At 40.9% G+C, this 15696-nt stretch overlaps 1 protein-coding gene and 1 long non-coding RNA gene across 17 annotated transcripts; one reads left to right on the top strand and one right to left on the bottom strand.

Annotated features, from left to right (window-relative positions):
* Positions 1–478: 478 nt before the first annotated feature.
* On the bottom strand, positions 479–3620 carry LOC124959930 (uncharacterized). Of its 3 annotated transcripts, none has more exons than XR_007104008.1 (3): positions 3274–3606; positions 1538–2583; positions 479–1132 (listed from the first exon to the last, which is right to left on the bottom strand). It is a non-coding gene; the product is annotated as an uncharacterized LOC124959930 (long non-coding RNA). The 3 variants fall into 3 exon arrangements; XR_007104009.1 differs by having other exon boundaries at positions 1538–1698; positions 1959–3589; XR_007104007.1 differs by having other exon boundaries at positions 1538–3620.
* Positions 2147–13214, top strand: Fam111a (FAM111 trypsin like peptidase A). 14 transcript variants are annotated; one of them, XM_047518419.1, is made up of 6 exons: positions 2147–2437; positions 2638–4545; positions 6843–6923; positions 7017–7070; positions 7467–7585; positions 9333–13214. In XM_047518419.1, exons 5-6 carry the CDS (start codon positions 7505–7507, stop codon positions 11073–11075), a joined length of 1824 nt encoding a protein of 607 aa, XP_047374375.1. In that variant the 5' UTR covers positions 2147–2437; positions 2638–4545; positions 6843–6923; positions 7017–7070; positions 7467–7504; the 3' UTR covers positions 11076–13214. The 14 variants fall into 14 exon arrangements, with proteins under 14 accessions (XP_047374375.1, XP_047374378.1, XP_047374373.1 ...); XM_047518422.1 differs by having other exon boundaries at positions 7426–7585; XM_047518417.1 differs by having other exon boundaries at positions 2638–2781; positions 3311–4545; positions 6843–7585.
* The last annotated feature ends 2482 nt before the right edge of the window (positions 13215–15696 follow it).

The raw sequence follows: 15696 nt of genomic DNA, 5'->3' as shown, positions 1-15696 counted from the left end.
ACTGCTGACATGGCCTTTCCTACAAAGGAAGGTCCCTGCATGCTGTCACCCGGCTGTTCAGAGCCTCCCAAATACTAGTGGGGCCAGTCCCGCCCCGGAGAAGTCTATGCCAAGCCCCTTCGTGAGAGTTTTACTCTCTCACACTGGACCCAGCTCCAGCCACTGAACTTTAGCTCCTAGGAGTCCTATCTCACTGTGCCTTTGAACTCGAATTGAAATGAACGTCATCTCTTCCTGGTGTCAGAAGAATAATTTGTTACATCTTTCTTGAGGAATAAGATGTACGTACCATGAAGAAACCGTGTGAAAAGAAGTTTTCATCCCTCAAAAAAAAAAAAAAAAAAAAAAAAAAAAGATATTTTCCTTTTACCTAAAGCCATGATATATTGTATTGCACATATATAAGGTTTCAGAATTATCGGTTCATTTATAACCTTTCCCCCTTAAACCAACACATAATTTACAAAGCCAGAAATGTTTTAAAAGTAAATTTTACTAAAATATACAAAATTATATGAAGATTTCAGAAAGAATGTGATAGATATCTTGCTACATGGTAGGTTTAGTTACACAGGTGTTAGAACACATTTTATGTATCCTATAAACCTCCTGTTATCTTTTCGTGTACTAACATTTCAATCTATCAAAATCATTTGAATAAGATTAATAGTGAATCTTCATTTTGTGGATTGAGAGTTTTGTCAACCTGTTGAATTCTTCACATTCATGTTCTCGAAAGATGTTAAGCCTGTTGTCTACTAAATCACTACTTTGCTTATGCATTGAAATGTAAAAATGGCAGAGAGAGAAAGAGAAATAAAATCCACCAGAGAAAACACTTCCCAGTGGCATGAACACATTCTTAGTGCTCTATGCTATCATCATAAGACCTACTCTAATATCTACAATCCAACAATAGTGTTTGCTGCTTTCTGAGATTCTTAACTTCTGGCCAATATTTCAAAAGTGTATGAAATACTAGCAATTCAGCTCAAATGGTAGGAAGTTCTTCAGTGTTTGGAACTACCAGGACAGCTCTTGAAAACAGTGTCTTCAGATTGACCGACAATTTCAACCTCAGTATTCTTTACCATCTCTTAATGGTCATTGAAATTTGTCACTGTCCCAGAATCTGCAATGAAAAAAAAAAAAAAAAATCAGTCAAATCCTTATTCTTTGGTGATCATGGCATGCACTACTGGCAGGAGTGTGCAAATTGCTGAAGATTCAAAGAAGAGAAGTAAGTGAAGAAACTTTTTATATAATTGGGGATTTTTTTTTTTTTTTTTTTTTTTTAACAGAGCAATGATTCTTAAACCCCAGACCCACAGAAGACAAAACAGTCGTTTTATCCACTCTGGGTGCATCATGTGTATCTTTGGGTCAGTTTTCCAAAATTCTCACAGTATGGCAGTAACTAAACACACCTTTCAAAATTGTTGCTTTATATGCATCATATATCCTTCTGTCGACTGCATAAAAAGTTGTCACTATTGTGACCCTTATTCCCTTCTGCAACACATCATTGGATACTTACGTCCTTGGATACCGGCACCTTTGAATGCCGGTCCTGTGTGTAGGCTGCCTTGAAAGCTTTTCCCAATCTTCTTTGGTCATCAGTTTTGATGTATATTTCCGGAGTCTATACCATCTTCTTCTTCAGGATTGTAGATGTCTGCACATGTTCGGAAAATCGATCTAGGACAAGGGCGTTTACTCTGCCTACATCTGTAGCTGCTTCTTGATTTTCATATTCCTGGGGATGTTGACTCGCGGGAAGCGACCAATAGCTCGAACTTCCCGCTTCCCTCATGCCCACCCAGCCACCGTGCCCACTGAGTGTTGGCGCAGATTCTGCTGTGGAGCGGGTGTCACTTCGCCTCCTCCCTTATCGGTGACTGCTGGGCACCCTGGAGCCACTTTCCCGCCCCCTATGAACCCGGCTGGTGTCCACGCACCTTGCTCGGTTTACGCAGCTGCAGGTCCGCGACAGTCCTCTCGGCTCCCAGGGTCTCGCGTCCCACTCCCTGTAAACGCCGCCCAGCCTAACCCACCTCCATCCCCATTGGGGTCTTTTTAATACTCCAGACTAGAGAAACAGGAAGAAAAGAAGCAGGTGTGACGCAATCGGCAATGAAGTTATGGGGCGTGGTCACTCTGGCCGCGATAAAGAGTAGCGCTGAGGGAAAAAGAGCGGGAGCGCTCCCCCACTTTGACCCGCCTCTCTACTTGGTGGCCCGAGAGCGGCCAATTGGCATCCGAGTAGGCGAGTTGCTGTCTAAAAAGAGAAGGTGACCTCAGGATCTCTCCGTCCGTTGGCCAGAAGCGTCATTTCCTACGCGGTTTGAGTTCTCCGAAGCGCGGGATTCTAGTGTTGGAGGGAAAGGTCCCCCAAGGCGAGTTAATCGCTGAACTTGGAACGGACTCTTCCTCTTTGGTAAGTTACCCACTTTAGTTCTGGGCCAACCTGGAATTTTGAGAGAATTCATTGGCAGAAAATCCTCAGGCTGGTGAGAGCGGGAGGGAAAAAATCCCTGTATTCCTGGATGCTGTCATTTCTGAAGTGGGTTCTGAGTGCCGTTCCTGGGAAAGTAAAAAAGAACCGCGACAAAGTGAAACGATGTATTTCTTTTGCAGCGCTTACCAGACAGCTTGTTCTCATTTTAGAAGAACTGATGTCTTTTCGAGCTAAGGTTCATTTTTGCAAAAATATTTTCTAAGATCAACTTCTCTGTGTCCAAATTCGGTGTTCGGCAAACAAATCATCTCAAATGTGTTTTCGTGAGTGATTTTCTTTTCAGGATAAAATACTCGGAGTAAGTAACGAATGTTAATTTCATTCTCAGGTACGTTCACCATTTTGAGAACTGAAACCATCTAAACTCACATAACTTGCTTGTCCTGTTTTCATCAATATAAATTTATTATTCCAGGCACGTTCTGCCAGGAAATTAAAAAGTTGCAATTTTTTTTTTTTATTCCAGTAACTTCCTCAACGATCCAACCACTCTTCAATAGAAAATATCAAAGAACAGGTTGCAACTCAAGATTTCTTGAACCTTTGTCTCAGGATCCTAGCTTTGGTTATATCTAGCAATCCTAAACTATTACCCAATCCTTATCCAATCCTAACTACCCCCCCCCCCAACACACACACACCACACATTAAAGAGCGGGTTTAAACCAGACATCATAAGCTCAATATTTAGCCCAGCCTTGCTTTTCCCTCACCAGGACACCACAAAAATGCTGTCAAGCTATTGTCTCCATTACCTCATGAACAGTAAGCTTGGCTTTGTCTTATCAGCAGGTGCCTCGATGACATTTCTGAGAGCAGACATTTGACATTCTTCAAGACCCCTGTAAGACCCAATCAGCTTCCTCCACAGCCTTAACCAACACCCTCAACTCGGAATCAGTGTTCTCTGCTGAGGTCCCTTGGACCTTGTCTCCAAGAGCCCTCTGCCTTCAAAGGTGGGTAAAGTAGCTGTTGCATTAGGTTAAAATCCGATTTCTTTTCGTTGCGCTTCCCAAGTGCTGAATCTATTTTGTTCCTAAGAGTAAGGAAATCTTTTAAGTAATCCTTGTAAATTATCTACTCGGATTAAAAAAAAAAAAACTCGTATGGCTGGCGAAAATCGGCCTTATTATTATCAACAACGCCGTTTGTCTCTGTTCTTGTAACTTTTTGTGGTATTTCGGTAGAAGAAAACTTCACAGGGAAGCGAACAGTCATGGGCCCTGTTCCATGTGTTTCCCGGGACTCGCCCGACGACTGAGACGTGCAGAAGGTTTTGTGTTAGACTGATGGCGCGGTCTGAAATAAACCCCAAATCGGATGCGTCCCTCGAGAGCGACCTGGGGCGGGAAAGCCAGTCTCACTTTTTCCCCAGTGGTCGGAAAAAGCAAGGAACTGAGAGCGATGGCCGTGGGAGAGGGGGTAGTTTAGGAGTTGAGAGGCCTGCCAGGCGCAGAAGTGAAAGAAAGTATCCAAATGGCAGGCGAGACAGCCACTCACAGAAAGGTGGGCGGTCCTTTCAACCCCTTAGTCCCGCCTCCGCCCGTTCTGGTCTAATCCGAGTTCCAGGGGGCGCACTCTCATTGGCCGGACTGGCTGCGCCTCTGCGGGTCCGCGCGCTGGCGCGGGATTTGAGTGCAGGTGCTGTGAGTGTGCCCGGCGCGCCGCGCTCAGCGAGCCCGCAGAGTCGGTGAGCCTGCCTGTGGGCGGGAGCCCGGGGTGAGTGAGCCCGCAGGTGGCTCCGCGGGGTGGGCGCGGGCGCGCTGGAGCTTCTGGGTCTGGAAGGGGATGGGGCTGGAGGCCCAGCCACCAGGGCCCGAAGCGTCGTCCAGCTGGAGGGTCTGGAGGGCACAGGTTTATATTTCAGTGATTCTGTCTTGCCCCACTCTGTGCTGGAAGGAGGAGCTACGTGGCGGACTAGGACGAGGCTTGGATCGGCCGTGATCCCTGTCTCTGGAAAGAGTGGCTGAGCCAGAGAAAGAGTGAAAGCCAGCGAGCGCGCAGGAGCGAGCCGGAGTAAAGAGACTGTAAGAGAGGAGTGGGGACTTGGGGTGGGGGCGCGGACAGAGAGACCAGAAGCAAGGAAGGGAAGAGGGGGAAGGGGGAAAGAGAAAAGAGAATGAGAAGTTCCAGGGGAACTGTCAGGTGAAGATGGGATCCAGGACTGGTCGTATCGCTTTTATCCCATTGCTGTAGGAAGTAAAGCAAGTCCTTTAGGTGAGTAGAACCGTGACTTGTCCCACTATAAAACAGGGTAGCTGTAAAGGCCCTTCACATTTTGATATGACATATTTCAGTCTGGACACTGGAACCCGTATGGGGGGCAGGTATTTGGGTGTATTCTTAACCTCGTGGCCTTTTACACTGCTGTTGCTCATATACCTGCCAGTAATCCTAAAATTCGTATTTCTTTCCGCTTGCTTTGTTTTCCTATTGTAGTGTGTGTGTTAATTACTTCTGAAGCAACTTCTTTCTCCAACTTCATTAGATGAGTCATCATCAACAGTGCCTCACCCAAATTTTCTTACTTGTTAAGCAATAAATTTCTGCCTTCAAAGATATTACGGCACCGACCAATACCTCAACTATTTTTCTGTCTGTAGCACCCGCCCCCCCCCCCCCGCCTTCTTTTCTGTTTAAAAAGTGTCCCTTTGGTTAAGTGTAATGACACTGATATAGTACTGGTAGTAATATTTGCTGGGCAACCTATTAAATGACATTCACTGTTCTAAAGGATACTTTTTAATCTTCACAACACCGGAAGTTAATACTAACACAGCTCTCATTTTAGGGTGAGGAAAATGAGACAGGAAGTAGTTAATTAATACAGCAGAGGTCATGAAACTGGGAAGTGGCAATCATATAGTTGAGCTCAGATGTTCTTACAAATACTAACATTGATATAGTACATTTTCATATTCCTTATCTTGTTTAAAATAATTGCCTCTTTTTACAAACAGGAAACTAAGGTTCACATAGGCTAACTGAATTTCCTTAGAAACTCATTACCAGTAATTGAGAAGTTCCTGCACCATAGTGAAGTAAACACGGTCTTTCAATAACTTCCACCTGACAAAAAGTACAGAGGATAGTGCATAAGTTAAATGATAATGGGAAGAAACAAGCCAGGAGGTGAACATTCTACAGGTTTTTCAACAATTCCATGCTTTTTCTAGAATAAAAAGCCTTAAAAGACATAATTAAATGCAACTTGCGTACCTCAACTGGATTTTGGTATTAACAAATTAGAATTGTGATTATATAAGAAAAGGTCCTTTATTTTTAGAAAAGAAAATATACCAATAGCCAAGTTATAGAGATAGTCTAGGTGTCCATCAGCAATTGAATGGATAAAGAAAATGTGGTATATAAATACAATGGACTTTTACCCATCCATAAAGAAGAATGTAATTATGTCATTTGTTGGTACATGAATATAACTGGAAAACATCATACTAAGTGAAATAGGCCAGACTCAGAAGTCAAGGGTCGAAGGTTTTCTCTCATATGCTGGAGCTAGAGAGAAATAAGAAATTAAAAAGTCAGTGGGGAATCTCCTGAAAACAGAAGGGAGAAGAGTGGAGTAGAAGAAGGGGATCAGGAGGAAGAAGGAGGGAAGGGAAAGAGGAAGTACTGGGGGAAAGTGATAATTAGGGTTAAAATGTTCTCTCTCTAACTGCAAAATCATCTAGTAAAATAAAAACGTAATGTAAATTTATAAAAAGAAAAGAGCAGTTACTAACTATATGTGAAAGGTGTGCCAGAGGTTCATTATACCATTTTCTTCCCCTCTCTTTCCATTAAAAATATTCTTTTTTTTTTTTTTTTTTTTTTCGGTACTGGGGATTGAATCCAGGGCCTTGTGCTTGACAGGCAGGCACTCTATGAACTGGGTTATATCCCCAGCCCCCTCCGTTAAAAATATTCTTTTTCTTTTTTTTGCCTTTAATTTAGTTATTTTAATTGGGAATAAAATATCTCAAAAGTATACTCTCTAGAATTTTGTGATCTTGTATAAAAATTTATTCTCTCTAGGTGTTCAGATTCTTTATTGGCAAAATGGGACTAATCTCATAGGTTTTAAGAATTATATGAAGTAGTTTATGAAAAACACTTAAAACAGGGCATAGTATACCATCTGCCCACTCCATTCATTCACTGAGTGTATCTTGATTAATGTGTCTTTATTGAGGGCCGCCATATGCCAGACATTGTTTTAGATTTGGAGGTCCTGAAGACAGACAAGGCTGCTGCCCTCTGTGGTATTTAGCCTTCTAATGGCAATTATCACTATTTTATTTAAATTTCTCATTCTTTTCTGGAGAGACATCAGAGGAAAGGAAGAAGGTGAAATTCTTCTTCGGACAAAATAATGAAGCAGTAACTCAATCTCCTATCATCCTAGGTGAACGTTTCAAATTTCTTTTTGAAATCCTAGTCCAAATTTCTTATATCTTCAGGGTACTAAGCAATTCCTTTCCTATGCTTTTCCCTATAGTTTTACCATCTCTTGCATCCCCACCTTACATACAGACCAGATTTTAACAATAATGTAAGTAGAATACACTTGAATTCTCCAACTACAGATTTCTCTGTAGGGTTTTAATATCTGCATTTGAACTCTGTTTCTGCACTTGAGTAGCTTTGTCTTCTCTGAGCTCTTCTTTTCCCCAGGCAAAACCTAGATATAACCTGTTTTTCTACTGTAGCTGGGGTGAGCAGTTAGAGATAATTTTCATAAAGGGTTAGTGTAGTGACTGACACATAATGCTCTGTAAAAGATAGCTGTAATTGTTGGAGTGATTATACATGGTGGATAAACTATTTGCTAGGTTAATATCTCTGGGAAGGGCAAGGCCAGAGCTGAAGGGGAAAGTTCATCTCTTCCTCTGCATAATTAATGACAGCTATGAAGACACTGCTCTAACTCGGACCTCTTCTAAATTAGTGTTTCAGCTGAACCATCTATTCAACCATCAAGTCATCATGAGCTGTAAGAAACGCAGGTCACAGAAGAACTTGTTTGATGTGAAAAAAAATAAGAGAATAGATAACTATTTTCCTCAGGTATGTTTCTAAATACTATTTGTGGAATATGCCAATATCAGCTTTAGCCATCCTTGGGTCTGTTTTGCATAATTCTTCCTGCCAAGAAAATGTCCTATTGTATATTAGAAATATTACATAAGTTAAAATCTTTCTCATCCACTTTATTGGAGTGGCAGTGGGCAAGGAAGTTGTGATATAATTTTGGCCATGTCATACTAACCCTTAATTTTTAAAAAAAGCTGTTGTAATACTTCCTGGACAACAATAAAAACCAAATAAGTATATTAAACTGTGAGTAAAACAAAAGCAAAATTAATCTACTTCATGCTTAGAAATATCATTCCAAGTATGGCTGATCTATTGAATCATAATAACCTAATTAATAATAAATTAATAATCATAATATAGAGCTTTACAGTTTATGAAACAAAATTTTTTGCATGTTTATTCTTACCATAACCATGTTAGTCAGATAAAAGGAGTTTACCTTTAATATGTTCCCTTTCAAAAGTGTTTATACGTGCCCAAGAATCCTTTGACAAGTTGGACCCAGACTTGACCCAGACTACTAGTATTTAACAAGTTTAACCTGTTACATGCAAGTCATATTGCTAGGCTGTGGGGCACAATGATGTTAGGCTCAGTCTTTAGGACGATCCTAGCTTTGACCTTGCTTGCTAGCATATGACCCCAGGCCTGTCCACACCCTCACCATAATGAGTAGGATTTCCGAAAATTGTACCTTTTAAACATAGGAAGCAATTGATCCTGATTTTTCATTGATTTTTGTGCTGTTTGATTAATCCTCTTTCTTTACTTCCTTCCCCTTCCCCCACTCCTGGTTCTTAAGATGATACCCTATAAAAATGAGTGTCATGAATGCAAATTTTACCCCCCCAAAAAATGTTTGGTCTCATGGAAAAGAATATTAGGCGAGGGCTGGGGAGATAGCTCAGCTGGTAGAGTGCTTGCCCTTGCAAGCATGAGGCCCTGGGTTCGATCCCCAGTACCGAAAAAAAAAAAAAAAAAAGAATATTAGACGAAGTGTTGGAGTTCTGACACTCACTTCATTTGGTGGTGATTATGTGAGGCTAGAAAGGCACTAACAAGAAAAACTTTCTGTACCACAGTTACTTCATCAAAAGGGCAGAAAGGCTACATTTGTTTCTTCTCAATTCATAGGATTTAGGGATTAATTCATGTCATAGAGGAAACAGTTTGAGTTTTTTAAATGATGATTCTGGGTGAATGAATGTATTCATTATTAGAAATAACTATTTTTATGACCAGATAATTAGTTAATGAATGAGAATTTTGTTTGACATGTAATGCCTGGAAATAAATCAAGGTAACTTATTCTTGCTGAATTTGGTGTTTTAAGAGTAAAATTTTTAGTGTGATTCATCATTGTGCTTGATAAAAATAAAAAGTAAAATATCTGAAAATAGTAAGTAAGATATGCAATAACACTATAAAGAAGGTGGTAGCTTTTTAAGCATATGTCTCAAAAAAATGCATCAGTGTATCATATGATGAGCTTATCTGACTGATGTGACAGGCAGCTCGGCTTATATTTTGGATCCCAAGTTAAACTGACTTAATTCTATTCAATGGTCTTTCGAGATTGGTTCTGAGTTTCCCAGAGAAATTCTGTGACTTGCATATTTAAAAAAGAAACAACACACACACACACACACACACAAAACTAGGGTTATATTCAGAGTCTTAAAGTATCTAACATTTTTCTTTTAACATTTATTTTTAGGTCCCAAAAGAAGAGCAGAATAATTCTAGCATTGCTCAAATGAAGTTGGAATCTAGAAAAAAGCCAAGAGATATAACTAATACCCAGGATCAAAGTTCCCACTCACCCAGGAAAAATCCAAAAGTCCAGACCACATCTCCAAACAAGATCATTAACATTACCTTGGATGTAAACCTTAGGAAAAACAAAAACATGAAATACGTGCTCACACACAGCGAGAGGGGCAGCTTGCAGGCGGCACTTAACACCCTTGATGCTGTCAGAGAAGAGATGGAAGCTCGGCCAGGCAAGGAAATGCTGGTGTGTGGCAGAGAAGGAATCGAAGGGTACCTCAACCTCGGAATGCCGCTCAGTTGTCTTCCTGAAAGCAGCCACGTGGTAATTGAATTTTCCAAAAGCAAAAGCAAGCAGAAATATGGTGGCCAAGTATTTGGCCGGCATGACCAGGAATCTACGGACGTGGTCAAATTTTACATTCACGCCATTGGGAAGAGCAGAAAAAGAATCCTGAAGCGTGGGGAACTTCACAAAGAAGGGTACAAACTCTGCGTCTATGGTTTCAAAGGAGAAACCGTCAAGGATGCCCTGTGCAAGGACGGAAGGTTTCTTCCCTTTTTGGAGAGCGACAGTTGGAAACTCATTAGTAACCTGGACTCCATTGTAGAAAACACTCAGCCGATTGATGAGTTAGAGGGTAAGCTCTTTCAGGTTGAGGCTGAGACAGGAATGAACCCTACGGCGACCACAGCTGCTCAAAACTCTGAGTTAGAGGAAAGAAACACCCGTGTGTTGAAAGAGTACCTTGTGGAAGAGTATCCCAGTTTGAAAATAGAAAGTGAAAACATCAGGGAAAACTTGAAGGAAAAAATGAAAAAAAGAAAGAGGAAAACTTCTCTATTTAAATTGCATAGAACAAACTTTGGGAAACAGACAAAAAACTCGACTCCAGTGAAAATAATCAAACTTCTTTCTCGTCTCAGTGACTCTGTTGGGTACATATTCTGGAACAATAATGGAAATGGAGGTTCTGCCACCTGCTTTGTTTTTAAAGAACCGTACATTTTCACTTGTCGGCATGTAATCAACGACATCGTGGGAGAAGGAATAGAGCCAAGTAAGTGGGCCGACATCATCAGTCAATGTGTAAGGGTGACATTTGATTATGAAGAGTTCCCAGCTGAAGGAAACAAATGCTTTTGCATTGAACCTTGGTTTGAGATATCTGATAAAACTCTTGACTACGCTGTCCTGAAACTGAAGGAAAATGGACAAGAAGTACCTGTGGGTCTTTATAATGGAATTGGTCCTGTACCATGGAGTGGTTTGATATATATCATTGGCCATCCCAATGGAGAAAAGAAGCATACTGATGCCTGTGTTGTGATCCCTCAGGGTGAACGAGAAAAGAAATGTCAGGAAAAGTTTCAGATGAGAGAAGCTTTTATCCATATGTACACTCAAATAAGCTTCCAGGAAATGCTTCAAAACCCTGATGTGATTACCTATGACACCACCTTCTTTTTCGGGTCTTCTGGCTCCCCGGTATTTGATTCCAAAGGCTCCTTGGTGGCCATGCATATGGCTGGCACTACTTGTCAGATACCAAATGAGGATGCTCATATCATTGAGTTTGGCTCTTCTATGTCTTCTGTCCTTTCTGATATTAAGCAAAACCATAAAAAATGGTATAATGACATATTTCTTAGTCGACAGGATGTAGAAATGCAGAGTCTAGAGGACTGAGGACTGGTGAGAATTCAGTCCACTTGCCAATTTTAAGGGACTTGCCTATGTTATTCCATAGGCAATGATAATGATTATCTAACTTCCACAGTGGTCAATTTCATAAAACATAATGATAATTGATATTGTAGACCACTTCCCGTGTACCTGCCACTTTTCTGTCCCATGGAGAAATAAATGCTAGCAACCCTATGAGGTAGACAGTTACCCCTATTTTAAAGTCAAGCAAAGTGAAGAATTGATAAGATCAAGCAACAGTTTATGACAACAATGTCCTGTAATCATTGATTTTTTTCATTGTTCGATTCTTTTCCCTGAATTCACTTGCTTCAGAGCAGGAGTTTAAACTTGTTTACTAATTATCCCCAATATCTGACACATGGAAAAGAAATGCTTAGGAAAATGTGTGGGTGAATCAGGAGCAAAATATAGCACTGTTAATGTTAACTGACGAGTTAAATGCTTGGTTAGAAATATCACAAAAGAAATATCACAATTGTTATTGTTAATACTGTTAAAAACATACTTTTGTATGGGAAACAAAAAAACCATAAAAAAAAGAAATATCACAAACAAAATCTTCTACAATTTCTGAAATTCTCATATCACTACGCTTGTCAGACTTTCTGACTTGTTCTGGACAGTCAGAAGTGACATCCACTCTTCCCATATGAACAGGCTGTGAGGACAAGGTTTTGATTTCCGTTTTTTTTTTTGTTTTTTTTTAACCTGATGTCCTTTTTTCTGTTCCAAGATCCCACCCAGTGTACATATCACATGTAACTCTCATGTCCTTGGGCTCCTCTTGGCTGGGACAGTTTCTCAAACTTCTTGTTTTTGATGACCTTTACAGTTAGGTCAGGCATTTTGGTATCTATTAGAATTGTCAGATGCTTTTCTGGTTAGACGGGCTTGTGGGTTCTGGGGAGGAAGGTTATAGTATAAAGTATCATTCTCACCCTACCAAGGGATCATACTGTCAACATGACCCATCGTTATTGGTGCTGGTCTTTCTCACCTGAATGAAATGGTGTTTATCAGGTTTCTCCACTTTCCCTACATGGTAGTCTTTGGAAGGAAGTTACTATGCACAGCCCATGTTTGTGAAGTGGAGACTTAGGTTCTCCTTCCTTATGTGGGGGACTGCTGGAGAATCTACATAATTTATTTGGGATCATTTTGCATGGGAGATTTGTCTCTTTTCCCCATTTATATATTCCATCATTTATGAACATCAGTATGAACTCATGGAGAACCTTAATTCCATCTAGATCCATAACCACGTGGATCATTTTTCCTTCCTTCCCTTGCTTATCTGTAAATTTCCTACTCCAACCATGGAAAATATGGTTCTGATCACGCCTTAGTCATTTACTTAACTGTTTAATTCTGATATACAACTGGCACAGTGGTGCAGAACTGTAATCCTGGAAACTCAAGGCGCTGAGGCAGGGGAATTGCAAATTTCAGGGTGACCTGAGCAACTTAGCAGGACCCTCAATAACTTAATAAGACCCTGTCTCAAAATAAAAATAAAAAGGGCTGGGGATGTGGTTCAGTGGTAAAGCACAGGAACAAAATGTATCTAGATGAGAAATAACTTCAACAACTAATGGCTTTTTGGCATTTATTTAGATTCTCTTGTCACAGCCTATATTCATTCTTCCCTTTGATCTTTTGACCTCCTAAATGAATTTTTAAATTTGTACATACTGATTCCCTCTGTGCCATCAAGTTCTATAGGTTTTAGCAAGTGCATGATGTCATGTATCCACCCTTGCAATGTCATACAGAGTAGTTTCATCTCCCTAAAATTTCCCTGTGCTTCACCTACTTATCCTTTTCCTCTTTCCTATACCCCTGGCAGTCACTGATTTTTTAATTGCCTTTATAGTTTTACTTTTTGCAGAATGATATATAAGTATAGTCATATAGTATATAGCATTTTCAGTTTGATTTATTTCATTTAGAAGGTTTCTGTGTGTGTATTTTATAGCTTGATAAATCATTTCTTCTTATCACTGGATAATATACCACTAAATGGATTTACAATAATTTGTTTATTTGCTCACCTTTCAAAATATATCTTAGTTACTTCTAATTCTGGGTGATTATGAATAAAGTTTCTGCAAACACTTGTGTACCAGTTTTTGTATGAATGTTAAGTTTTCAACTCAGTTGGGTAAATACTAAGGACTGCAACTGATGGGTCATATAGCAAAAGAATGTTTAGCTTTGTAAGAATCTGCCAAACTGTCTACTAAAGTAACTATCATTTTGCATCCCCATCAACCGTAAATGAGAGATCCTGTTTCTCCATCTTCACCAGCATTTGGTATGGTCAGTTTTTTCTTTTAATTTTTTTTTGTTCTCTAGTTATACATGACAATAGAATGTATTTTAACATAGTATTTGTACATGGTAATCAGTTTTTCTTGTTTGTTTGTTTTTTGGATTTTAGTCATATTAACACTTCCTAGGATTCTTCAGGGGAATACAAGATTTGTTAATGAAGTTGGGAATGTTTTGGATGATCTAGGCTATGGATACAGAGTTATAGTAGCAGCCCAAATTCAGTCAGGAAAACAGAGCTGCTATAAATAGTTTAAGAATAAGGTATTTAATTAAGAATTAGGGTATTGCCAAGTACAGTCATGCACACTTGTAATCCCAGAGACTTGGGAGACTGAGTTAGGAGGGTCGAAAGCTTAAGATCAGCCTCAGCAACTAAGTGAGACCCTGTCTCAAGAAATAAAAAGAGCAAGGGATTGGGGATTAGCTCAATGACAAAGTGTCCCTGGGTTCAATCCCCAGAACTGCCCCCTCCCCGCAGAAAGAAAAAGGATTTGGGTTTCTATGAGTAGGAGAGGTAGATTAGAGGAACTCTGCAATATGTCAGTAATATGTCAGCCTAAGGCACCAGAAGGAGGAGAAAAGTTGCAGATCGATGTGGCTATTCTGAGGAGATGCCAGGTCCGGTCACCAGGATGACACTCAGGAATTTACAAAGAGATGGCAAAGCGGCTACTCCAGACCCAACACAGGTGAGCTCGTGGAGACTCTGCAGAGTCCTCTCTGACTGCCCTGTTCTCCCAAGAAATATTGACCAGCACTTGATTTCCACCTCCCAAGTTTCTTACACTTTTCTCTCGTTGGCAAATGCTAACCCAGAACCATAGAGGGATTCTGGGGTGGGGCTAGGGGAAGTAGTTCTGTGCTTTACAAGACAGTAGTGGTGCTGCCTGACAACAGATGACCACCCCCGCACACACGCACACACAATCTGTGCACGTGTATATCATCACAATTTATCATCACATCTCTAGTCCCTTGACATCCGCATGTTCCACGTGGCCATCGTAGTCATTGTTCCAGCATCCCTCTTACCTCTCTGGATTACTCCGTGATTATTACTTCTAACCCTCTGTCCCTCATGAGTGTATATCTGCAAGTCAAACCACTGGACACAGCACTCTCAGACCCAGCTTGTTAAAACTCAAGTTGTACTGACTGACCCCAATCGCCAACCTAGTTCTATCTCTTTCCACATCACAGCCCCATCATCCAGACCGAAATTTTTTTTCAGACTAGAGTCTCTAGAGGCATTTTTCAAGTCATTTTTCTCATCTTCCCAGGATACCTGGTCTACAAGTCTTGTGGAATCTGTGGTTTTCCTCAAATGAGACCCATCTTTCCAATTCCTCACTTCTCTCCATCTCTCCATCAGCAACATTACTATGGTAGCCAATATTGACGTAAAGCTTAACATTTTGGGTTTTGCTAAAAGTTTAAGTAAAATACATGATTGACCTCTGACATAATCTGAGGAGGTGACTATTGTGGTCATCTCAGTGCTACAGATGTAAGAGCATCCCAAGCCAGAGAGCAGACGTTGAACCACAGGTGTCTGACTTCAAAGCTCGGAGCCACAGTCCACTCAAGTATCATCTAGAACCTGAAAATCTGTCCTAGTTAAGCCAAATTCTTTCTTCTGATTTCCCTGGGGACAAAGTGTCAGAAGATGCAAATATCTGAAAACTGAGAAGAAGCTGGGGTGGCAGACCAAAGGGTGAGGAGAAAGAAGCTCATCAGTTTTCCCAAAGGGGAAGGATCCCATTTCAAGGAGAGCACCTCATTTGATCTACCCATCTCCCCCTCCCTTCTTTGATGGAACCAACTCACCCAGACCTTTGGGCCACTTGTTTTCCAGTGCTTAGGTGCTGCCCTTTCTCCACTAAATCTCTGGCCTCCTGTCTCAGGACTTGGGACTGGAGCACTTGCTGCAAGGACAGACACAGGAACCATAAGCCGAGAAAGGGACCACATGGTGTGGGCATCTGGGAGTCCCTGGACTTGAAGTGTCATGAAGACCAATCAGGGAAGGGGACTGTTCTACTCAGGTGGACATAGGGTGAAGTGGGGAGGGTAGTTAGAGAAGCCAACAGCAAGTCTCAGCGGCACATGACACCCAACTTCCTTGAAGAAGAAGGAAGGACGTGATCAGGAAGCAATCACACAATCATCATGGTGGATTGGGGAGAAAGTCTATCTGGAGTGTCAGCCAGAGAAATTGAAAGAAAGGAGAAGGAGCAAATGAGATACTATGAACAGGTGGATAGCA

The sequence above is a fragment of the Sciurus carolinensis genome, chromosome 11 (genome assembly GCF_902686445.1).
Source record: "Sciurus carolinensis chromosome 11, mSciCar1.2, whole genome shotgun sequence".
In the NCBI taxonomy this organism is placed as follows: Eukaryota; Metazoa; Chordata; class Mammalia; order Rodentia; family Sciuridae; genus Sciurus; species Sciurus carolinensis.
The sequence above is the reverse complement of the archived record's forward strand: the minus strand, read 5'-3'. Positions and strand labels throughout refer to the sequence as shown.